The 27,796-nt window shown below is 34.8% G+C and overlaps 1 protein-coding gene across 1 annotated transcript in view; it reads right to left on the reverse strand.

The window, feature by feature from the left end:
• Positions 1 to 27,796, reverse strand: part of Scfd2 (sec1 family domain containing 2) — a 419,781-nt gene that overhangs the window by 307,305 nt on the left and 84,680 nt on the right. The window contains exon 4 of the mRNA XM_010640292.3: positions 5,392 to 5,567. Within this exon, the coding sequence (XP_010638594.1) occupies positions 5,392 to 5,567 (176 nt within the window). The remainder of the gene's footprint in view (positions 1 to 5,391; positions 5,568 to 27,796) is intronic.

The following is a 27,796-nucleotide window of genomic DNA, read 5'->3' on the forward strand; positions in this document are numbered from 1 at the left end:
CACACACACACACACACACACAAGCCACTTTATGAACACACTCATTAAAAGCATAATAAACATGTTTATGTTCAGGTTAAATTTGTTATTCTTTTAAACAGAAACAGAATTGTTCAAAAATTGGAACACATTTAGGCAGTGTCTAAACCACTGCCTTTGATACTGAAAAATAAGAGAAAACAAGAAACACAGACAACTTATCTCCTTTGGCTTTAAAAGTATATTTACTGGTAATAAATATTAGATTTTCCCAAAGAGTTTCTCTTTTGAGCAACTTTCTTAATTAAATTCATGAACCCATCATAGTACAGAGCCTGCTTCAAATGTAGATCTTTCTGAACAGTCTTCAACTCTGTTGTTGACTTACCATTAGATCACCAAAACCACTGACCCACAAGCCTGCAGTGAGAACAATCCATGACTGTAACCATTCTGAGCTGATTTCCAGTACCACTTTCTTTTTCTTGACCAAGGTTGTCTATAATGTTACTTAGGCCATAGAATCAACATTGAGGTTTCAGTAATGGAGGCCTGGTAGAAAGAGGTAGAAACGAATTTCCAAAAAAATAAACAATTCTCATTTCTGGTTGGGATTTCTTGGTGCCTCTCACGCCCTTGGAAAAAGCTAAATGTTGCCTTCATGGTCAAAATAAACTCATGTGATCCACTTTCTAACCAAAGTCTGTAAAAGGGATAGCTGACCATATATTATAACATTAAACTAAAGGATGAGTGCATACTACATAAAATAAACATGTTAATAAACAAAAAGCAATTACAACAGCCAGTGTATAAGTTTGTCTATGCTGAAACACTGACTTGTAAATGACCAAGAAATGACTGAGAACCCAGTGCTAGCCAGGGTGATATGCAATACGACAAAAGAAGAGTTTTCACCTTTTAAACGTTTACTTCTTTTCCCTAGTCTTTTAAATTCTTTTCCACTCAATGAAGAAACCACACCAAATACCATCATCATATCAATAAAATAGTCTAGCAGTCTATTATGCAATAAGAGATTCTAAAAATTACATAATCATAAATATAAAATGGCTTAGAATTAATATTTCATCAAGTTTCTTCAGAAAACTTTAATAAGTTGACAGGTTATCTTTTTTTTAGGAGAAAATTTTTGTCTGGCCTTGTTTTTAAACATTTTTATTCAATTATGGAGAGGCTCACTTTAGAGGAAGTCATCTAAGGGAGGCAAGGCTAAGCATGGGTTGTAGGAAATGAAGATAAAAGCAGAAGCCTCCAGGTGTAGTATAGGGTGGGCAGGCCCCAGTAATAGAACCTGAGGAATAAGTCCACATGACAACCAGGACCTGTAGGATTAATGGCCAAACTTGTAATGACCAGGTGAACTAAATCAGCATGGTCTAGGTGTGGAAGATCCACCTGAGGATTGTTGTCATGAAAAGAGAACTGAAGGGGAAGATTTTGGTCTGTTGATTTTCTAGGAGAAGCTTGCTGCAGATAGTTTTCCTGATGCAAACTAGGCTGTTCTTATCACAGAAGAAGCTCAGGGCCTTGCTGTCAGTGGGAATGGCTGTTGTTTTTATCAGTGAATCTCTGATCTTCACCATAAGCATCACTTCCTGGCTCCAATGTGGAACCCTCAGCTTGGTAGCACAAATCCATCATATCACCGGCATACATTTTCTGGCTTCCATCACTGGCCTGGGCCTTCCAAGTGCAGATCGTCAATACAGACAAGCATGAGACATTGCTGAGGGCTCTTGGAGGACAATGTCTTGGACTCTGAACCTTTAGCTAGACTTATATGGGAAATTGCTGGGATACAGGCCCTCAGCTGGAACTTTAGACCTCTAGTATGCAGTTAATCTCTCTTGTACTCCTTTGCATTTGACTCTGGGTAATTACCATAAAATAACCTTATAAATTATGTGTCCTGTATTTAATGTATTCCCTTGCCTAAACCCTGACTACTAACTGTACCCAAAGGTGGTTGTTATGGTATGGTATATCCCCGCAAAAGCTCACTGTGTTGAAGTCTTGGTTTGTTGATGAGCTTCTAGGAAGTGATTAGATGATGAGGGCTCTAACCACCAGGGAATTAATCCACTGATAAGATCATAATTTGATGGCATTATCAGAAGTGATAGGAACAAGAGGTGGACCTAGTTGAAATGGAGGATCATGAGAATGTGACCTTGGAGACAACATCTGGTCCCCAGTTGCTTCCTCTTAGGCTCTTTCCTTCTCTCTCTGCTTCCTGGATACCATGAGGAGAGCATCTTTCCTCAACCAAACCTTGTTGCCATGATGTTTCTGCCTTACCACAGACCTAAAAGCAATGGAACTAACTGGCCATGGATTGAAGCCTTTGTAACTATGAGCTAACACAAGTATTTCCTCTTCTCAAGGTGGCATTCTAAAGTACTTTATTACAGAGACAAGGTTAACAGAGAGGTGAAGGAGACATCTTGAGGAGGAGATTCAGAGAAGGGTACACAGCAGCAGCTCTGTTTAGGTTTTCAGAATCAAAAGATATCCATATACAGGTTGGGGGAACGAATAGCATACCAGGACAGTGTCAAAGCCTGAGCAGGTGAGGATATCCAAGATCAAATAAACATCAACCTAATTAAAATGGGGGACCTCTATACACCACTGTCACAAATAGATTAACTACACAAAATCTCAACAGAAAAATAGGAGAGCTAAACAAAACCTTCAAACAAATGGACTTAATTGATATCTACAGCATTTCACCCAATAAGAACAGAATAGATTGTCCTCAGTAGCTCATGGGACTTCTCCAAAATAGATGATATATTAGCCAATAAAGTACAAAATAATCAAAATTATCATGCATATCACAGTGCAATGACACTAAAAATCAATGGCAAAAGAAGCCACAGAAATTATACAAATGCATGATCCCAGGTCAAAAAACATAACAGAATGTATAGGCTACAATGACAGCAGTTCTAAGAGGAATGCTTACATCAAAAAGATGCTCACATCAAAATAACAGCGAAAACCCAAATTAGAAACAGTATGATGTACTTTAAGGTACTAGAAAAACAAGAACAATCCAAATCCAAAGCTACAAGGAAAGAAATTATTAAGGTCAGAGCCAAAATTAATGAAACTGAGACAAAAGAAAAATACAAAAGAGCTTGCTCTATACAAGACAAAATAAAATCTATAAATCCCTGGCAAATCTTACCAAAAAAGCAAAGACTCAAATCAATGCAGTTTGAAATGAAAAGGGTAAAATCACAAGGTACCTTGTCTAGATCCAGAAGATGGTTAGCAACAACATTGAAAATCTGGACTCCAAAAAAATTTAAAAATTCAGAAGAAATGGACAGATTCATAATACAGATGAACTGTGAAAACTGAACTAAGAAGATATAAAAACCTTGAGTAATAACAATAATAGGCAGTGGAATTGAAGTAAGAATAAAAAAAGTCTACCAACTAAGAAAAGGTCAGATACCACTGGATTCACTGCTGTATTGTACAAGAACTTCAGGGAAGATCTAACACCAACACTCTTTAAACTTGTTAATAATATTGAAAAGGAAGGAGCACTCCCAAAGTAATTCCTGGAAGTTACCATTACCCTAATTCCAAAACCAAAAAATGACCCAAATGAAAAAGGCAACTAGAGGCCAATCTCTTAATGAACATGGACACAAAAATCCTCGACAAGATAGTGTCAAGTAGATGCAACAAATGATCAAAAAGGTCATACATACATCATGATCAAGTAAGCTTCATTCCAGTGAAACAAGGACAGTTCAAGATACACAAATCAATAAATGTAACACATCACATAAAAAGAAGTAAAGACAAAAATCACAGGATCATTTCAATAGATGCAGAAAAAACCTTTGACAAAATCTAACATACATTCAGGAGTTTTAAAAACCCTGGAGAAAAATTTAGAGTTAGACTTTTTTATCTCAATCAGATAAAAGTTATTCATGAGAGAACTATTGCTGATATCACACAAAATCAGGAAAAATTGAAAGTATTCCCTATAAAATCAGGAACCAAATGAGGATGTCCATTATCATCATCCCTCTTCAAAATATTAGCCAGAGCAATCAGACAAGAGAAAGAAATAAAAGAGACATATATAGGAGAGAAAGAAGTTAAACTATCATTATTCACTGATGATATGATCCTTTATAGAGAAGACCCAAAATAATCTACCAAAAGACTCCTAAGATTAATAACTAATTCCAGCAATGTAGCAGATTATAAAATCAATGCATAAAAATTAATAGTGCTCCAAGGATGAACTCAGGGAGAAGAAATTAATAAAACAATATCATTCACAATTTGAAAAAAATTAAATACTACAAGAAAATGAAATACCTAATTACCCTAACCTACCAGAAAATGAAAGATCTCTACATAATATATAGTATTTTGAAAAAAATAAATCAAAGAAGACATCAGAAAATGGAAAGATATCTCCTGTTCCTAAATAGGTCAAAATAGGGCCGGGCTTCCACCTCCTGCCTCCCACCCTCAAGGTCCAGAGTGTGATCCCCGGTACCAAAAATAAATAAATAAATAAGTCAAAATGGCCATACTTTCAAAACTGATATACAGATTTAATACAGTTCCAATCGGAATGCCAACAACCTTCCTCACAGAACTTTCAAAAAGAATCCAAAAATTTATATGGAACCAGAATAACTTTGTCTCATTTTATTTCTTTAATGAAAAGAAGTAAGAGAAATGGCAAAAGGAAAAACTGTATTGTCTATTTAGATAGTACAGAGATATTTGTCATTTTGCTTATGTTTATACTTTATAATATTTATACTTTTTAAAAGTATTTTAAATACTTTATAATTTATATTTTGCAATACAAAAAAAATTTTTAACTTCCCAGGAATACATTTCATTGACCATGAAAAGTTACCTCCCCAAGCACAAATCTTTGCATCAGCACTACAAATGGAGTTCAACTCTCTTCATCTTTTGCTAAATACCATTTTGTAGTACATGCTCTATATTTTTTAAGGATTAGAGAATCATTCATATGAGAAGAAATGTCAATAGCAGCAATATTTTACAGAGAAAGTAAAAAAGGAACTAGCCATAAATATCAAGAAGAATCCAAGTGGCATAAAATTGAAAAGAAGTTTCAAAGGTTAGTCAAATATCCAAAAGAAAATTCTTAGGAGTAAGAAATCAAAGGTATCACTGTCAAAAATTTTTTTTAAATGGGTGTGGACAAAGTCTCTATGTACTTGAATTTTTATTTGGGAGCACTTAGAGAATTCAACATGGGTCACATTTCAACAATATGATATATTGTCAAGACTATAATATCAAAGTTTTCCCCTGGTAGTGAAAACTATAATTATTAATAGCCAACAATATCCTATAGCAACATACCTGAAGAAGAAGCCTTTCAAGTGCCAGAAAGTTGTCCCACTTGGCAGTCTGTGGGTGTTTCAAAGTTTGAACTGTAGCCAGCCCAAGCTGGAGGATCCCACAATGATTCCTTAGAGCTTTGAGGTTGTTCTTGAAGAGCTGAATATAAGATGTGAGCTGCCCTGGAGTAACTCTCCCTGGAGAAACATAATAATTAATCAGCATATCCTCTTCTGAGAAGAGTAAAAATTATGAGGATGCCATGAATAATACTGCTGTCTGGTATTTGTACAGAATTTGTATTTGCAAGCTTTCCTAAGTTACTATTTTTCAAACAACATGGTGACAACAGCAAAGCTGATAGTATTACCTGTATTTTGCAAGTAAGGAAGCAGATGTTATGGGATCTGACCAAGGTAATATTACTAATTCACTTTATAATTCCTTAATACCTGAAAAAATTTCTAAGTCATGCAAATAAACAATTCTTGAGCTCAACTTGGTGTGTCTCTGGGAACTCAAAAATCAAAAAGCTAAGATTTATAGTTACATAGAGAAACCTGTTATGACTATAGCTAAAACTTTATCACTGATATCAGTGGGCTCATAATATTCATGAGGGTAAAAGGTGCCTGTTACATGGAACAAAAAAGTATAGAAAACTAGGGTGACAAAACACTAGAAAATAGGATATAATAAGAAAGGTTTTGGCTTGCCATAAAACACACAATACAATGGTATCCTAGATTTAAAGCAAGAGAACCCAGCTCATAAAAGGATAAATACTGTACAAAACACATACACATATTATATAAAACACATAATTTATTGCTGTACTCCTGTGGAGCCTCCAAGTCCGACTTCTATCTATAAAAATACTGTGACTGATTCTCCTCCCATTCACCAATCTGTTAAATTTCATGCCTTCAAGTGTCTTGCACAAGACTTCTAAGTAGCAAATTCTCCCCCTCAGGTAAAAAGGAGGCAATAAGTAAACCATTTTTACAATTCTCACACATGACCTATTTGTGGATCATTCTCTGACACTGAAATTCAAATTCATTCGTTATTACAACTAATTTTTATTATTGCCAGGGAATCCACATACATTTACCTAGCACTTTATGCCTTACAAAGTGATTAAGCACATATGCCCCTTTCTGAGTTTCATGGTAACATCATGAGATAACCAACAAGATATGAGCTGTACCTGTAAGCACTGTCAGAGGGCTGACAGCATAGTGTCTTATGCAATGTTAAAAAGCAGGTATCACTTCATAGTTTTTGCTACAGATCATTATATACTCACAAAAATAAAGACCTTGCCATAAGAAGCTCAAAAGCCTGTAGCATATATTTCTATATTTTCATTAATTTTTGAAGAGATTAAAATTTCAAAGTTCTTTTTTGCCAACTGGTCAGAGTAAGTAAGCATTTGAAGAGAAAGAGCAGCATGAATGGTAAGTAGGGAGGTCAGTCTCACTGGTTTCTTTGCTCCCTTGCCAAAACATGGACTCATTCCTCATTTGCAAAGAAGCAAGCTGTAGCCTTTTATACAGTACTGTATATCCTTTTCTTACACACGTATGCAACTAACACTGCATTAGATGTCATGAAAGCACAATTTTTCTTCCTAAAAATCCATTAACATGCTGAGACTTAGTAAAAAAAAAATACTGTATGAAGATGCTTTAAAATATAGACTTCTGACATTCTCAAAATTTACATTTTGTCACAACCTTACAAAAAAAAATAAAACAAATGAAAACCAACTAACTGAAAACTAAAAAATGTTGTAGTGGGATTCATAATTTGAAAAAAAAAAAGCTTCTTACTTCACATTAACTAAGCAACAAGCAACTAGAAACAGATGTTGAAAAGTAATGGGTAGAACATTTACCCATACCTAACTTTACAAAAAAAAAAAAAAACATTTGTCAGGCAGCTTTACATGGTAATTTTAAAACGTCACCCCAGAAGGCTTTGCAACACATTTTTTAGAACCACAAAACAAAGCTTATTTTATATTGACTGCATACTATACATCTTTTAGAAAATGACAATTTGACATTTGAAAAGTAGTTTTCAGCTAAGAAATGCTATTAAATTTTATATTTTTCTTATTTTAAAGAAAGAAAAACAGGCACCATATTTCAATTTAGCTTAGAGAAATATAAAGCTCTATCAGCCACCAATTCTCTATTTTTTATTGGTACATGTTTGTAGTACATAATGTTTACATTCTTTGTGGGGATTTAGTACATGTACCTAATACATCTTAATTCCTTTTTTTTTTCCTCTCATTAAGTTTATAGGTACATGTTAGGTATACAGTACAGTTAACTCCTTTTTTTAATCCTCTTACCCTTTCCTCCCTTTCTCCTCCCTCCACCTCTTCATCCCCTACCACCCTGACAAAGATCTCAGTAATTCCTATTATCTATTTTTTATTTTGATTTTTATTTATATTTTGAGTTTCTCAGAGAAACTCAATATTAAATATGCAATATTTAACTTGAATGTCTGATTTCTTTCACTTAACATTAAATAAGTTTTTTATAACTCATTTCAATATAATTAGCTCTTGAGGAAACGGGTACAAATTTGGAAAATAAAATAATATAACATTTTATTTTAATAGTCTCTGTAACCCTTAAAATATTGGTTTAATTGAATTCAAATGCTATATTAAACCTATTCACATTACTGCATATGCAGCAAATAATAGCTTGCTCACCCTGTTTTGTGGCTTAGTAAAATATGTTTAAAATATCTACATATATCTCATTCTTCATTGGCATTCTTAAATAGAATTTTATCAGTGCAATGTTTGATTTAATCTTATAGCTATCATGAGGGGAGAGGGCAACCACCAACAGAAATTCTGTCTAATACAGATTATATTATTTTACTATTTATAAAAATAAAAAAAAACTTCTTGATATAAGAAGTAGCCATAATATCATTGCACTTTTTTATTCATCATATTCCTGCAAACATGAATTATTATGTGATGTGTGGAACCTGATTAAGTAGACTTACGGGTTTTACAAGACTTCCAGTCCCAAAAATCAATATCAGCATTTAATTTTCCTCCTTTTCAATCATTTTCTACCAGGATAAAGGCAAAGTATATTGAAACATTTAAATATAATATATTCTGCTAAGACTCTGCCTTACTAATTTATACACAATTGGCAAACAGGAAAAATGTTAATAAGACATACTGTTCATTTGTGAATTTTTCCCATTATTTAAATATTTGGTACCATCAAATAACAGCTGCTGAGCACAAAGCAAATGAACACAGCTGAACACCACAGCCACAGAAAGAACTGCATAGTTCAAGAAGCACCTGTCACCCCCAGCTCTTCCTCTTGGCTCTACTGGCCATATGACCCATCTTCCAAGTACTTCCTGTTCAATTCATCCTGATCTTTGTTGCATACTGCCTTTTTGCCTCCATAACAAAACAACCTAGACTTCTCCTGTACCAACTTCCAAGGAGCTACCTTCAACTCTTTTGTTTACATCAAGTGAACATTTGCTGTAATATTTATGTATGTCTTTTTAACTGTTAGAATTTTTTATCAAGATTCTATTGCTCTTGTCAATGCTCTGATTACAAAGTTGCATAGACTTTCGCAAGGGCTACCACTGATTGTTAACTTTTTTCACCATGAGCCCTGATACTAGCATATAATTTTGGAAAATAGAAAATTTTCAGGAATGCATTTAAGTAACTCCTACCAATAAATAGACAAAGAGGCAATGTTACTAAAATTAAACTACTTACTGGTAGACAGCACTATTAGAGAAAACTTGGAATGTCAGTTCAATAGCTAACATAAAAGAGCCAGAATTTTGTGTATGAAGATGGCTTAGGAGTTTTGTAAATAATGTACAAAAGGCTCAAGAGGCTACCTGAGCACAAGTGTTTATGTCCTCTTGACAGGAGATTCTGTGAGAATGATAAAAAGCAAGAAAAGAGGGATAGGAGCACACCAACAAAGAGATTATGACATAGTCTCTAAGCAGACAAAGTAATTCAGTATCTTTTTGCCTCATCTGTTGGTTATTTTTATAATTTACATTATATGCTTAAGGTTTCTTTTTTGGTTTCAACTATAGACGGTATCACAGGGCTGTTCAAGATCTAAGAAGAGGATATTTAGTCCCTTAACTGTCCTTTCACTCCTCTTTTGACCGTTCCATCTTTTAAAACACCTGTATTTTTATTTTTACTCTGTCAAGATTGATAGTATTCACGGTTTATTCCATAACTATAATTCAGTATCGTGCTTTTTCTATAAGTATGATTCTAAAAGTTAAAAAATCAATCAATAATGTTTACATCATTATAAAATAAATTATATAACTTTACAACAAAGCCAAATTACGCACTATAATTACATTTCATCATTCACATAAATATTTTTTTTGGTCTTTTAAAAAAAAGAGTGTTTCATTTTCTTTTGTTTTGTTTTCATTATCTACCTTAATCAAAGCTTTAAACTATTCTAATCTTAAATACACTATTTTGTCTTTGGAGTTCCTCATACTCAACACTTCTCAAACTCTGTCAGCCTCCTGTCCTATTGAGGCAGACGGACTCTCGCCTTTATTCATAGGCATCAACCAGAAACTCCTTTGATTGCTTTCTACAGTTGGATCATTGTTTTCTTAAGGCCTTGGTATTTCTTTCTTGGTGTATCACCTTGTTTTGGTGGAGGTCCTCAAGTAATTTCCTCAGAAAAGCATATCTATTGTCTGAAAAAAATGATTCTTGCCCTCATAGTTTAGTCACAGTATATTTGGGATTAGACTTCTTGGTTGAAGATAATATATTGCTTCGTCATCTTCTGGTATTCAGGAGTTGCTGATGAGAAATATGTGCTTGTCTCATTACTGGTTCCTTTGTAGATTAGTTTTTTTCATCTTGAGATCTCGAGATCTCGTAAGAATCCTCTCCTTCTCTAGTACTCTGGGAATCACAGTGACTGTGTCTAACTTAGAGAAATTTTAAAAATTATTTCTATTTGCTGCTCAGTAAGCCCATTCAGGTTAAAATGGCTTTCTTCACATCTAGGGAAGTCTCAAGTTTCTTCTTTACCAATTTCCTATATTTTGCATTCTCTCATTTATCTTTAAACATTGTCCAAATATTTTATTTTTATAATATTTTCTAAGAGTGTGTTTTTAAAGAAAAGTTTTATTACATATAATTCATATAGCATAAAATTTATAATCTGGTGGGTTATCATATATTCACACACTAGTACAGCAATCAGTGCTATGTAATTTCAGAACAATGTCAGCATCACCAAAAAGAAACTCTCTGCCTAAATGAAAAGAATTCCTACATGTTATAATACAACATGAACATAACTTCCAGCTAGGAGACCTAAATATACTTCTACAGTTTTATCAGGAAACAAAGCAGTGTTAGATAAGAATATTTAAGTAATTATAGTAATAATTGAATTCTGACTTATCATGCACTTCTTTTTAATTTAATGAAGAATAAATTCCTGGAAGTAAAAGAGAAATGGAAGAGTGCCGATTGATGGAATAAAAAATAAATAAATAAAAACTTATCCCCAGCCCTGGAAAAGTCTTTGCTTAGAATATATGAAAAAGCCCTGCACCAAAGAAGAAGCCACCTGCCCAAAACATGAGCAACTCCAAACTCAGGTGTCTCCAGTATAATGGCAGTGAAAAGTGAGAGTATGAGCTGACAGTAAAGTACACATATCTTAAGCACACAGTTCAAATAATTTTATATATATGACTATCCATGTAATTACTACCCAGATCAAGCACTAGAATACATCCAAGCTTTCCAGAAGACACCTATCCAGTCAAAAGTCAGGAAAAGGTAAACCATTACTTTGATCTCTATCACAACAGATTATTTTCTGCCTATTTCTGAACTTCCTTTAAACACAATCCTACATGTACATTTCTATGTATTTGGCTTCAGTTATTTAATTTTACCCCAAAATCACAATCTTTTTACTGTTACTGTGTTTTATTACTCTGTATGACTATGACTATACTAGTTTCTTTATCCATTCTACTATTGGAGCACATTTATGTTTATATTTGGGGGCCATTATATATAATGATACTATGAACATTCTAACACATACTTTCAGCTATATACCCACAGTAGGGAGCTGGTAGGTAAGTAAATTTTTAACTTTAGTTGATACTTTCTGACAGTTTTCCAAGCTTATACCAATATCCCTATGCACTTTAAATTAAATTTAACACAATTTAAAGTAATTTAAAAGTATACATAATGTTTAAAATTAAGCACACTGTAAAATTAAGTTTCTTTCATGGTAGTTTATTCTGGGTACTCAAAACTCTAATTAGAGTGAGAAAATATCAAAATGGAAACCAAATCAGTATGCACTTTAATTTTATTTTTCTCATTACTGTTTATTTATTTACTTTCTTATCCAGTTACATAGAAAATGCTTGGAAGGCAAGACATTAATGTAATAAAAGTTACTTTGAAGAGTAATATGGTGGGGATAGGGAAATGGGAGCATTATATATTCACTTTTTATTTTAAATATGCTGTTGTTTGAATTTTCTGTAAGTTTGTGTTAGTATTACTTTCAAAATATTCTCTGAGTCCTGAAACAAAGTAATGTCTGTTTCATACAGACATCTGGATAGTAGAACTTGGATAAAGCCCAGCTGTGAATCGATGTCCATTTTTATAACACCATAAATACTGAAGAAGGTTTTCTGGGATAGCCTTTAAAAGTATGGTTTCTTCGTTCACAAATTTTTGAGTATTGCAGTAATAGAAGAAACTAATGTGAAAAGAGCATTTTAATAATATGAATCAAATTAATTCGATAGGTCCAAAATTCAGAAATCTGCTGAAAAATCTAGTTTGAGGCTAGCATACAATATAACTGCTGCAGGATCTGAGGTCACAAATAGAAAATAAACTCTCCATGAAGTTATGCATAACAGTGAAATATAAAACCACCAGAAACATTTATGATTTCACATTCTATGGAAATGCAGCCTTCCTAAGGCTAACTTAAACAATGTCTTAACATTTATAATCTCATCCCAGAGCAAAGAAGAGAATGGATGGATTTCCCCATATCCAGGCAGAGAATACTAGGCTGCCAGAGAAAGCATTTACTTGGTGGGTCCACTCTGACTTGGAAAAGAATTCTTACTCCTAAGGAAATCTGTGAATAAAGAAACTCTAATCACACAACCATGGGCCTTCTTGCCATGTCATGTTCCCACCCCCACTACTCCCATATGTTCTAGATCTTTTATGTTGAGAAAGCACAAGAAGATTCACAAGCAAGATTATCAACCTAATGTGCCTAATGCTCTTCCCCCACCCCTATGCCTTGAAAAGGACCAAGACAATAAACAATTACATCAATTGTTTATTGTTGTTATAGGGATCAAACACAGGGGCACTTTACACTGAAGTAATCTTCAGCCCTTCAGCCTTTTCACTTTTTACTTTGAAAATGTGTCTAAGTTTCCCAGGCTGATCTTCAATTTGAAATCTTCCTGCCTCAGTCTCTGAAGGTGCTGGGATTATAGGCATGTGCGACCATGCCTTGCAAACAGCTATATTTTGAAGAGTGTGCTGTTATGGCTTGTGTTTATATGTCCCCCCAAAGTCTCATACTTTTTCAGAGGTGGCTGGATCTAGAGTACGTGACTAATTCATGGTGGGGATAGGTCTGAGGGCACTAGAATTAAGGGTGTGAGTGCTACCTGCCCTATGTAGTCTGAATAAAATAAAAAGAGCAGAAAGATACTGTAAAGCTCCCTTGTTGCTTCTGCTGTCTTCCACTGCCATGAACTGTTGCCTCTCTAGCATGTGTCATCGTGCCTTGAAGCCAGCTGATAATGGACTGAAATCTCTACAAACTGTGAGCTAAATAAACCTTTCTCCCTTTAATTTTGGGTTTCAGATATTTTGTCTCAGCAATGAGAGAAAAGTAACTAAGACAGTGACTAAAAGAGAACACTGGAATATAGTACAAAATGAAAGTGGAAGAAATCCTGTAAAGTACAACTTGGGATGCCTAGATAGAGAAGAAAGCACTTTGCCTCTGCTCCTCCATGCCTAAGTTAGAACCAAAAGGGACTTCTCCCTGCAGGGAAAAGGTATGCAGATGGCCCTCATCCCTGCCACAGACACTTGCAGTCTTTGCTTTTGGAGAATCCTGCAGTTCTCATAAGCCCTGAGTTCACTTAGCAATCTGCCTATGATGGCATTCACACTGCACTACTCCAGAAAAGGAGCCCACATTTTGTTCTGGTTCCTACTGCTCATGTTGAAACAGAGCCACTGCTTGAGTGCATTCTGTTCCAGAGGCCTGTAGCCATCACATCTCTGAGGTTCTGCCATCACAGACTGCACCATGTCTGTAATACAGTTAGAAACAGTGGAGCTGAGGGAATCACTCCCTTCCCTCTATTTAATTCTAAACAGTACCCTATGGTTATTCCTGCTTCCATTGTCCTAAGAAAGGTAGAAAATAAAATAACAAAACTCAGGAGGTCTCTGATGTTCTAGGCAAGAGCACATGTGTGCTAGATCTTGTAGCCTGACCTTCTGTTCATACTTACCCTACTTCCATCTCATTACAAGTTCATGAATGTACAGTACATGTCATATATATAAATATCAGATTGAATTCTGGGACAAGTATGCATGTTGACAGCCCCTAAGATGACTCAGTATCCTGTCAATCATTCCTATCAGTCACACCTACAGATTCAGGTTGATCTTCAACTAAGATGACGTACATATCCTTTAAATCCCAAAAGCTTAACTTTTCTGTTGCTTTTGTTGCTATTGCTATTGCTACTTTTGTGTACTCTGACCCAGGTATAGTGTTTTTTTGTCACCCCAGCACGTTTTTCTGTCTGTGCCTTATCTTAGGGTAGCACGGACTTGCCCTGAGCACAGCTTCCCATAATTTTTCAATAAATGCAGCTACTTGCTACTTTCTACTTGGTATAGACTAGAAAATTATTTCCTCATCATACACAAGAGCCTGGACTATTGGCCCATTCCACTGCAACACCTGCACACATGGCAATACATAACTGCCTAGCTAAGCTGTTACAGATCCCTACCTCATGGAAACAAGCTGCATTAAGAGGTACTCCTTTCCTAGTTACTACCATGTCCTGCCTTTCAGCTACTCAGAACCTAGGCCCACTAGTACATCCCTGGTACATGCAACACCCAGACCATCAGAGACCCACAGCCCCAGCCCAGCGGAGCAGTTGTGCCCCATGTACTTGAACTGAGAGGTACCCTTTGCTTCAGAGAAAGAACTTTGTCTGAGCTATGCCACTCCACCCTTTGGGGCAAACAGCTGCACAACCTTGCCTCTGGGGTTGTAGCCCAGCACAATATGAGCTGATGAAGTATCCAGTCTCTCTGGGAAGTATAGCTATCACTTCATTCCTCCACCCCTACAGTACCAACCACAGCTGTACTCTACCATTCCTGGTTTCCCTGTGCTGTTGAACCTAGCTTCACATAGTAGGTGAATCAGAAGAATCTGTGAAGACAGGTCTTTTACAATGACCCAGTAAGAGAAAATAAAAGAAAAATCAATGAAGTCATTCAGTGTCAGCAAGGGAAGCGTCACCGTAAGTAGAGTGCAGCTACACACTGTGGGCTGTAGGCAACACAGAACTCACTGGCAGGGACTGCATCCTGGGAGACAGTGGAGAGAAAGGGAGATATAGCAGAGCCAGACCAAAGTAAGTGTTCACCATAGGAGAGATCTGACACAGTGCTACACCTGCTTCCCACTATCCCGTACAAGCAAGTGAATTCCCCTGCCCCCAGTGGAGGGCTACCAAGCACCTGGAGCACTATCCTGGAGTACTCTGAGCCACTGAACCCGCTGATGAGGAGCTACAGACTGCATCCCAGGAGACCCAGGGAAAAAAGTGAGATTCAGCAGAGCTAAACCAGGGCAGGTCCTTTATGGTTCCAGCAAACACTGAGGAGACCTGAGAGGTGTGAAACCCTGTTCATTGCCCACCATCCAGAGTCTCACACCAGGAAAAGAAGACCTGTGCTGAGCCTGGTATCGCCAAGTTCTGTGGGTTAGACTATGGAGTTCTTAGGTCAGTTACTGAGGAGGGGCCATGGATCAGGAGACAGAGAGGGCTCCTGATGATGCACTAGGCAAAAGGCCCATGAAGGGAGAACACAGACATGAACTCTGGATTTGCCCTAAAGTGTAAGAAGCAAGAGTAGGAGGTCCCTATTTCAATGTTTCATCATTGCCTTTTCTCTTTTACTTTCCTTTTTTAGTTTTATTTTAGGATTCCCTATTTTTAATGTTCATACAGAGATTTCTTTAAATGAAATACCAAATAGTTTCTTTGGTGTGAAAAACTATAATAGTACACGGGATCCTAATGTGATAATTAATAATGTGAAATAGGAAGTAAAGGGCTAAAGGTGTAGGGAATGTGGGAAGGGTGGGGGAAAGGTAATAAGGGAGAGGAAAAAAATATGAGAAACTGAAAAAATGGAAATAAAGTGTTTGTAAATGGGGAAGGGAGGAAGGGGTGAAGGGAGGGCAGGGACAAGGGGAAAAAATGAGAATCAAGACCTATTATGTAAAGGTACAGAATCCCAATGATGAATGTAACTGTGTTGTATACCTAGATTGTACCAATAAATTCAATAAAAAAGAAAAAAAAAAGAGTAGGAGGTCCCTGGTAGAAACTGATAAAGAACCACGTATTGGGCCAGGGATTTAGCTCAGTGGCATTGGGCCTGCCTTGTAAGTGCAAGGTCCTTAGTTGGATCCCTGGTACCCACCATCACCACCACCAAAAAAAAAAAGAACCAGGTATTATTAGGCAAAGAGTATAACATGCTTTTATTCCCAAGTTACCTAAGGTGGCTAAATCTTGGAACAGACTCAAAGGCCTACAAGCAGCCATGCCCAGATCATGGCTTGCAGCCAAGAGGTAGGCCAGAGAACTGTCTGGATCAATAGGCCTACCCATTCCCACAGAGAATTAAGCAGACTATAAGGAGGAAACCAGCTTAGCTGCTTGTTATCAGATTCTGACTGAAGTTAAAGGAAATTGGATGGATATTTAGGTTCTATGCTATAATAACTGTGTGAAGGGTTTTTGTTTGCTTATTTATATGTCTTGGGTTTTTTATTGTTCTTTCTTCTTTACTGTTTATTTCATTTTTTGCTTACTCTGCTCTCTTGGTATTTCTTCTTCCTTTTTTTAACTTTTTTTCTTCATTTTTTTTCTTCTCTCTCTCTCTCCCATTTTCTTATCTCTTTATCCTCTCTCTCTCCTGGTCTACCTTTCATAAGACATAAATATAGGAAGTGCTTGCATATATGAGAAAGAGAATTAGAATTAATGAGTGTTTTAACTTAACTAGCATCCTTCAGGGGCCTGGAAGGCTCATTACCAAAATTGTGCAGAGAGGACCCAAACGAAACTAATTACAAACATATTAATGGGTTCCCACAGTCTCACAGTTTACCCCAGTCTCTTACTACACTTTCTTCCTTCTGCATCCCTCCTCCGGCCACTCCAAATATTCTCTCAAATCTCATCAACACCAGACCTTTGTTCCATCTAAAAAAAGAATTCCACCAGGGTTCGACCTCTTTGTCCATTTTTTACCTATAACTTTCCTTCTCTTCTTCTGACTTACCTCTTTCCTTTCTCCTTTCTCTTTCCTTCACCCTCTGTCCACATCACAGACTGTTAATAGCAGCATAGTACAATATGTAAGGGGCATTGATAAAAGGATGAAACTGTTAAAACAAGGTTTAATGTTTATGGCTGATGTATGTTTGAATCTTTTGACACTGTTACAACCACTAAGAATTCTCTCCTTACAACACAGTGACTGGGTCCAATCTCATGAAACTGACTATCTCAGAGTAGTAAAAAGTATTTCTTGACAAACAAAGCCAAGAGCATATCACTGGAGAGCAGAATCTAAAGTGATCTTAATAACAACAACAAAGTCTTTTCACTCTATTTGACATCAACCCTCAGCAGGCACACACACGTGCACACACACACACACACACACTAGATACATGAGAAAACAAAGAAGCAAAATGACTCAAAACTGCCAAGCACATGAAAGGAGCACCAATGGAGAGAAAAATTAGACACCAAATGGCTAAATTATATGAACGAAGCAAAGATGCTTGGTGAACTCAAAAATGATACAAACAGATAGTAGAACTAATAAATGAGCTGATCACTTAGTTTAAAGATCAAATAAAAAATTAAAAGAGCTTCCCAAAACCATTTAAAACATGAATGACAAATGTACTGAAGAATTGTAGTCCATGAAAAAATACCAAACAAAAATCCTTGAGATACAGAATTCTCTTGAATAAACAGCAAAATTGATCAATGTGAGAGAATATCAGATTAAAAGATAGATAGATCATATACTCAGATATAACTTAAAAACAACAAAACAGCAAGGAAAATTGATACGCCAGCTAAAATTCATAAAAAATAGACTTACAAAATTAACTGGAATTATAGAAAAGTCAGAAGACATAGAGCACAGAATAAAATGTATGTTTACAAATATCATGGCAGAAAACATTCCAAGTATAAGGAAATAATTCAACGTTCAGGTAAGCCATGCATTCAGGTAAGCCATGCATATAGAACCCCAAATAACAATGACCTAAAAAATTTCTCCATAACACATCATACTAAAAATCCAAGAAGTCCAACAAAAAGACCCTTAAAAGCTATCAGAGAAAAGCTACAAATTACTTATAAAGTAAGCCAATAAAGATTACAGCAGACGTCTCAACACAAGCCTTAAAAGCCAGGAGAACTTGGAACGAAGTGTTTCAAGCCCCAAAAGAAAACAACTTTCAGCCCAGACTACTATATCCTGCAAAACTATCTTTCAAAATTGATGGAGAGATTAAGAACATCCCGTGATTTAAAAAAACACCTTAAAAAATTCATGACTACCAAACCAGCACTCCAAAAACTTCTCAAGGATATCCTAGAAAGAGAAACAGTGAAGCCAACAATGCCAAAAAGTCTAATGGAATAATACAGCAACAGGATAATCAGCTAAACAAAAAGAAAAAATAAAGGAATCAACAACAACAAAAAAATGCATTGACAGGAATAGGTCAATACCTTTCAGTAATAACTGCAATTTAAATAGCTTCAATTCCCTTAACAAAAGACACAGATTCACAGACTGGATCCATTAACAAAGCTAAATGGTACACTATACACAAGTGACTTACCTAATTCCCTCCCCCCAGAAACAACAAGTCAAAGGAAAGAAAACAATGTTCCATGCATCAAGACTGTAAAAGCAAAAAGTGATAGCTATCTTATTTACAAACAAAGTGAACTTCAAGTGAAAACTGATCAGAAGAGGCAAAAGACGTTACATATTGGTGAAAGGAACAATTCGACAAGAAGAGATAATGGCTTTAAATATACATGTGTCAAATACTGGTGCACCCAACTTCATAAAACAAACACTACTGAACATAAAAGATCAAATAAACATCAACACAATTGTAGTGGGGACCTCATTACCCAATTTTTCACAAAAAGACAGATGAACTGAGCAAAATATTAAAAAAGAAATCGCAAAGTAGAAACACACCTTTGAACAAATAAAATTGATAGACGTATACCATGTGTTTTACCCTACCAAAACATGATACATTCTTGGCAGCACATGGAACTTTCTCCAAATAGGCCACATACTAGACCTAAAGTTTGCTTAATCACTGAGGAAAAAAAACTATAAGTCAATCACAAAAGATACCTAGAAATTTTGCAAGTACCTAGATATTAAGAAAAAGTCTTGAACCATCAATGAGTAATAGATATATCATGGAAGAAATTAAACCCTACAAGCACATGATAATTCCAAGAGAATGTGCTAAAACTTACAGGCCAGAAGCAGTCCTAAGAGAAAAGCATATTGCTACTGATGCTCACACAAGAAAAACAGAGCAAACCCAAATAAATAACATAATGATACACATCAAGGTCCTAGAAACACAAGAACAATCTAATTCTAAACCCACTGTAAGGAAGGAAACTATAACAATCACAACAAAAATTAATGAAATTGATATTAAAAATACAAAGAATCAATAAATCAAAGAAATCATTCTTCAAAAGCAAACAAAAAGAGCCAGGGATTTAGCTCAGTGGTTCCACTGCCTGCCTTGCAGAGGCAAAGTCCCAAGTTCGATCCCCAGTACCAAGAAAAAAAAAAAAAAAAAGACAACCCTAAGCCAATCTTAACAAAAAGATGAGACCCATAACAATACAAATACAAATGAAAAAGGCAAATTCACAACAAACACTGCCAAAATGAAGAAAATTAGGAGCTACTATGAAAACTTGAACACTATCAATTGGAGATTCTAGAAGAAATGGATGGATATCTAGATACACATCAATTAACAAAACTGAACCAAGAGATATAAAAACCCTGAACAGTCCAATAACAGGCAATAAAATTGAGGCAGCAATAAAAAAGGTACCAATGGATTCACTACAGAATTACATAAGAACTTACTCCTTAAAGCCTTTAATGGAACTGAAAGGGAAGAAGTATTTCCAAACACACTTTTGGAAACTAGCATACCTTGAGTCCAAAACCAAACTAAAAAAGAAAATCAGAAACCAATATCTAATGGAATACACACAAAAGTCCTTAAGATTCTGGAGAACAGAATATAACAAATCATTGAAAAGATTATACATCATAAGCAAGTAGATTTATGAGCTAGGTGTAGTGGCACAGGCCTGTACTCCCAACACTCAAGAGAAAAAAGAAAATGTGGTCTTCACATACAGTAAAGTACTACACTGCCATAAAAAGGGATAAATTTAGCCGGGGATTTAGCTCATTGGTTCAGTGGCCTGCTTTGCAAGCACAAGGACCCGAGTTCAATCCCCAGTACCAAAAAAAAAAAAAAGGAAGAGGGATAAATTTAAGTCATTTGTAGGAAAATGGATGCACCTTGAAACCAGAATATAAAATGAAATAAATCAGACACACAAGTTTAAAGATCACATAACTTCCCTTATTTGAGAAACTCAAAGTACAAATAATTTATAGAGTAAAATAAAAGGTAGGCAGTAGGAAATAGGAAGATCTTTTGAAAATTGGAAAAAGATTTAAAGATGGAAAAAGTGAAGTGGAAGGAATCAGGAAGGGTAAATAAAAATAATTAAGATATAATTCATATACTTACACACACACACACACACACACACACACACACATATATACTCTCCATGATGACTGTAATCTTATGTACTGCAAAGATAGATAATAAAAATATAAAAATAACATAGATGAAGAAAAGAAGAAAGAAATACAACAGAGAACAGAAAAGTCATATGGGGAAAATAAAAAAAAATTACTTGTTTTTCAAACATAACAACACAGTAAAACATTGGCTTGTAAGAGTAATTCATTCTGCACATAATCCAAAGCATGTACATATCAAAGCAGTGAGAAAGAGAACCAGAAGTGACTATGTGATGTTTAGTATGATGTACTACTTATATTGCAAGACATCACGTGTTTATCAAGTTAAATTTTCTTATAAATCCTTGCTCATCTTGTGGAACATTTACAGACCAAGTTACTTGCAATCCAAGGTTTGACTGTAATAATATTAATCAATATTGACAAAGCACTGGCTAGACTATGACAAAAGAAGATTCAAATAAAATCAGAAATGAAAGTATAGTAGTGACATTACAACACACACTGCACAAGTAAAAAGGATCATAAGAGACTATTATGAACAATTATATGCAAGCAATTTGGATAAACTAGATGAAATGAATAAATTCCTAGAAAAAATATAATTGAATCAAGAATAGATTGAACAGATACATAAAAAAGAAATTCAAATAGTAATTTAAAAACTTCTAACAAAGAAATGCCCTAATCTATATGGTTTCACAGCTGAGTTCCCCCAAACATTCAAAAAAGTATTATTACCTTTACTAATTCTTCCAAATATAGCACTTGAATTAACACTTTCACAAATATTTTATGAGATCAGCATGACCTGATACCTAAGCTAAACTTAACTTAGTAGTAACCACAAAATAAAAAAAATCTATAGGATTACTATCTCTGATGAACACAGATTTAGTAATCCTCAATAAAATATAAACAAGTCAAATTCAACAACTCTTCAAAAAGATTACACATCATAACCAAGTGGAATTTGTCCCTATAACACAGGCTGATTTATGACATGGATATCAATCAGTACAATACATAACATTAACAGAATAAAAATTAAAGGAATATGCAAGTCAATCAGTAAAATACACAATATTAACAGAATGAAAAGTAAAAACCATATGATTTTCCCACTTGATGCAGAAAAAGCACTTACCAAAGTCTAATAGCTTTTCTTGATAAAAACTGGAACCAATTTAAATATAAAAAAACACTTTCCAAACTTTGCTCGAATAATTCAGAGTAATTAATTCTAAAGCACTTGTATACTTAAGAATAAACTTAACTAAGAAGGTGAAAGATTTGTGTAGTGAAAAGTATAAAACATTGATGAAAGAACTTGAAAAAAAAACAAAAATAAATGGAAAGCTATCGCATGTTCATGGATTAGAATAATTAAAATGTCTGCGCTACCAAAGCAATGTGCAGATTCAATGTAATCCTTACTAAGTTTCCAATTTCAGTCTTATCAGAAATTGAAAACAACACAATCCAAAAATATATATGGAGTCACAGGAAAAAAAGAAAACTCCCAAAGAGACCACTCAACAGAAGAAAGTTAAAGGCATCAATATTTTCTAATTTAAAATTATAACTACCATAAATAATATGGTACTAGCAAAAACAAAAACAGACTATAGCAAAAGAATAGAAAACCTAGAAATAATTCTCAATATACACAGTCAACTAATTTCTAACAAAGTTCAAGAAGACATAGTAAAAAAAAATAAGCAAAGTCTAATCAATAAATGATAGCAGGAAAACTTAATCTCCAATTGTAAAAGAAGGACACTGGATACTTACATTATACCATATATAAATAATTGATTCAAGATGGATAAAAGACCTAAATGTAAGACCTGAAGTTATAAAACTCCTAAAAGAAAACATGGAAAACACTCCTCAGCAATGGCTGAGGACATTGGATATTACAGCAAAAGCTCAGGCTATAAAACCTAAAATAACCAAGATCTGTCATGGAAGAGTACAAGATCCCCATGATGAATGTAACTGTACTGTATACTTTAAAAGTACCAATAAACTCAATAAGATTAAAAAAAACTAAAATAAATAAATGAAATTACACCAGACTAAACAGATTCTGCACAATAAAAGAAACAGTCAACAAGCTGAAAAGTCAATCTGTAAATGGGAAAAATTATTTTCAAAGCACATATCTGATAAGAAGTTAATATTCAACATTCAGAAATGACTTTTACAACTCAATAGCAGAAAAACAACCTGATTAAGTTATGGATAAAGGGGCCAGGGATTTAGCTCAGTGGTTATGGCACCTGCCTTGCAAGCGCAAGGGCCTGAGTTTGATCTCCAGTACCAAAAATAAAAAAATTTAAAAAAAGATATGGATAAAAACAGACATTTTCCCAAACAATACACAGAAATGTCCAACAAGCATATGAAAAAGTGTTCATCATCACTATTCAAGGAAATGTAAATTAAAATGAGTATTATAAAAAGACACGAGATAAAAAATGCTGGTGATGGTAAAGAGAAAATGGAACCCTAGTATATTGGTGTTAGAAATTTAAACTGATACAGTCATTATAGAAAACAGTACGCATGTAGGACAAGTATCTAGATTTTTCTTATGTTCTACAAACTAATATGTATCTCATGGTCTTACTAGGTTTTAACCTATCTTTCCTGCAAAATTTGCTAATCGTCCCATTTCCCTCTCCCTCTCCCCCTCACCTCTCTCCATTCTTCTGTTTCTCACACACACAAACTCTCTCCATTCTCTCTCATACCCACATACACTCTACATTCTCTTTCTCACACAGGCACATTATACATTCCTCTTTCTCACACATACACACACACATTCACACAAACAAAAGTGTGCATGCACAGATGCTCTTCTAACCCTAAGACAAAATTCTCCATAATAAAGGAAAAAGATATAAATGTGATCAAAACATCAGAAAACCCAAAACAGATGGCACAGTACTCTAAAAGATGTTGAGGAATTCTATACATTTAATAAAATTTTAGAATGTTTTGATTTATTGCTGATTTTTTGTTATTGTTGTTTTGTTTTGACATTGGGGATCAAACTCGAGACCTTACATTTACAAGGCAGGCAGCAGCACCACTGAACTAATTTCCCAGCCCATTTATTACTATTTTTTTAAGCCAGTTGAAAGCCAGGCATGACAGAGCACACCTGAAATCCAGCATTCAGGAAGCTGAGGCAAATTTGACTGGAGTATAGCATGAGACCTGTCACAAAAAAACAAAGAAAGGAAACAAATCAAAAAGCCAGTTGAAATTTCTAAATTTTAAAGGTGGGAAATTACAGTAGGTATGGTGTTGGTGGAAAACTCACAAATCCCTTCATGAAGAGAATGAGGTATCTAAAACACAGGGAAGATGACAGCTTTGTTCAGCACTGGAATTCATCTTTAACAAGAGAAAATAACAACCTAGGGCTTTGTCAAAAGTTCACACATTTAATTTGGAAAAGAGAAAATTGCAGTGAGTAAATGAGACCAATGCTAAGGTGCCCCAGAATTAGGAGAGTGAACTAAAAAGCATCGAAGTAATATGTCACATTATTTCTGGAAGTGTAACTCGAGATTTTTTCTAAAAAGTATGACCACAGGTGTTGGACTAAAATAAATAAATGAAATTACACCAGACTAAACAGATTCTGCACAATAAAAGAAACAGTCAACAAGCTGAAAAGTCAATCTGTAAATGGGAAAAATTATTTTCAAAGCACATATCTGATAAGAAGTTAATATTCAACATTCAGAAATGACTTTTACAACTCAATAGCAGAAAAACAACCTGATTAAGTTATGGATAAAGGGGCCAGGGATTTAGCTCAGTGGTTATGGCACCTGCCTTGCAAGCGCAAGGGCCTGAGTTTGATCTCCAGTACCAAAAATAAAAAAATTTAAAAAAAGATATGGATAAAAACAGACATTTTCCCAAACAATACACAGAAATGTCCAACAAGCATATGAAAAAGTGTTCATCATCACTATTCAAGGAAATGTAAATTAAAATGAGTATTATAAAAAGACACGAGATAAAAAATGCTGGTGATGGTAAAGAGAAAATGGAACCCTAGTATATTGGTGTTAGAAATTTAAACTGATACAGTCATTATAGAAAACAGTACGCATGTAGGACAAGTATCTAGATTTTTCTTATGTTCTACAAACTAATATGTATCTCATGGTCTTACTAGGTTTTAACCTATCTTTCCTGCAAAATTTGCTAATCGTCCCATTTCCCTCTCCCTCTCCCCCTCACCTCTCTCCATTCTTCTGTTTCTCACACACACAAACTCTCTCCATTCTCTCTCATACCCACATACACTCTACATTCTCTTTCTCACACAGGCACATTATACATTCCTCTTTCTCACACATACACACACACATTCACACAAACAAAAGTGTGCATGCACAGATGCTCTTCTAACCCTAAGACAAAATTCTCCATAATAAAGGAAAAAGATATAAATGTGATCAAAACATCAGAAAACCCAAAACAGATGGCACAGTACTCTAAAAGATGTTGAGGAATTCTATACATTTAATAAAATTTTAGAATGTTTTGATTTATTGCTGATTTTTTGTTATTGTTGTTTTGTTTTGACATTGGGGATCAAACTCGAGACCTTACATTTACAAGGCAGGCAGCAGCACCACTGAACTAATTTCCCAGCCCATTTATTACTATTTTTTTAAGCCAGTTGAAAGCCAGGCATGACAGAGCACACCTGAAATCCAGCATTCAGGAAGCTGAGGCAAATTTGACTGGAGTATAGCATGAGACCTGTCACAAAAAAACAAAGAAAGGAAACAAATCAAAAAGCCAGTTGAAATTTCTAAATTTTAAAGGTGGGAAATTACAGTAGGTATGGTGTTGGTGGAAAACTCACAAATCCCTTCATGAAGAGAATGAGGTATCTAAAACACAGGGAAGATGACAGCTTTGTTCAGCACTGGAATTCATCTTTAACAAGAGAAAATAACAACCTAGGGCTTTGTCAAAAGTTCACACATTTAATTTGGAAAAGAGAAAATTGCAGTGAGTAAATGAGACCAATGCTAAGGTGCCCCAGAATTAGGAGAGTGAACTAAAAAGCATCGAAGTAATATGTCACATTATTTCTGGAAGTGTAACTCGAGATTTTTTCTAAAAAGTATGACCACAGGTGTTGGGGATCCCAAATACAGTCAAGGTGATATGAGGTGGAGATGGGGCAAGAATAGAGTGGAGAAAAGGCAATCAAATTTAAGCACAACTAAACCAAAAATGGAAAAAGGCTATTAGCACCCTAATAAAGTCTATGTTATTAGAAGGTAGATATTCAGCATAAAGCCTACAAAAAGAAAAGTGAAGATGAAGGAATGAATGAGTTCATTTTCCAGAAATGAGAAGAAAAGAAAAATCATTGAATTTGATGTTTGTGCTGATTTCATTCTCATCAAGGAATCCTATTATAATTTCATTTCCCCTGAAGATTTTCTTTTAGAGAATATAATCACAACACATCGATTCCAATCTGCTTCAAAATCATAAACTACACACTACTTGAAACTTTCATCCTCCTGCAAATTCTAGAAAATAGATATTTTCCTATTTTTATGGATAAATACTTTGAAGTCTGGCTAATAAGTAGCAGAAATGGGATTAACCCCTACATATAACTGACACTGCACTCTATCAAAATCAGGAAACCCTAAAATAACAGAAACAAAGATATACATACAGAAAAGCAGCAATGGTCTAGATGTAGCTGCTACAAAGAAGTTAAGAAGGATAAGGACTAAGAAAAATGTCCTTATATTTAGTGCTTTGGGGACTTTTCAGTAAAAATTGGTTAGCAGCCAGATTGCACTAGATTAACAACCAATAAAACAATAAAAAACTAGGGCCATCAAGCACAAAAAACTTTCAAGAAATCTTCCTGTAAAAGAAAAGACAATATCATAAAGAGATCTATTTCACTTCAACTCTAATAGGAGTTTTTGCAACAATTTATATACTGTTCCTTCTGAAAAAAGCTATGGTTCAAACCAGTGAAGATCCCTCAACCACAATGGTACTCCAGAGAAAGATTCTCCATAAAATGCACCAGACTCTGAGATGGCATCTTCTATTCATTTACTCTCTGAGTGTCCACTTTGGATTCAAACAAATGGAATTCCTGGAGACTATTTATTTTTACTTTCAAAATACATTTTTCATTAGGAATGCCAATGGGAAAAATACAATTCACTTTCAGTGTTTTAAAATCACTTTCCTGGAACATATCTACTTAACTGACAATTTAATAACAACCTCTCAGAAAGACTGCACATGTTTATATATACAACGATAAAATGAATTTTCTCTGTGTTTTAGCCATTAAGTTTTTATTATTTAAGAGAATAGTGTTTGCTTCTCTTGGTACTCATAATGTTTTAATATGAATTTACCTTGTGTTGAAAAGTTTTATATATAAAATCTCAGGTTTCAATCGTAAGATCCCACTCACTGAATTTAAACACAAGAATCCTAAGTCTAGAATTAAAATCTGTTTAATGTCTCAAAAATACCAGAAGCCTCTATCACAGTCAGAAAATGTATACCTTTGTAAAACTAACAGCAGGAGTTAGGGGAACAGTACATAGTTTAAAGCACATTTCATATTTTTAAACACTGTTAGAAAAAGCATTAGAGCCATTTAGGAGACCAGACAATGATTTTTAAATGATAAGCTATGTGATAGGCACCAAAGTATTATTATGTTTTAAACTTGCAGCTCCCTTTGTTACTATTCATGACTCTATATCTATTTGTATATAAAAACGAGATACACAAGAAATTCTTGATAATAATTTGAAGGATAAATCAGTAATCACACTGTTTTGTTTTTTACTGAACTGTAGTTGACATAAGGATATAGTGGGAGTTAATCTCACTAAGTCAGCAGCTACCCCCATACACACTATGTCTGCAGTGTTAAGATAAAGCAAACCACTTCATCTAATTTTTTTTCTTTTGGTTGAAAGAAAACTCAAGAATTTAAATCTGAATTCTTCATGCAGTTGTTTGTCTTTTTTAAAATTTTGGGGGCTCTGATTATTT

Source organism: Fukomys damarensis, unplaced genomic scaffold, assembly GCF_012274545.1.
Source record: "Fukomys damarensis isolate Sample0158 unplaced genomic scaffold, DMR_v1.0_HiC HiC_scaffold_35, whole genome shotgun sequence".
Taxonomy (NCBI): Eukaryota; Metazoa; Chordata; class Mammalia; order Rodentia; family Bathyergidae; genus Fukomys; species Fukomys damarensis.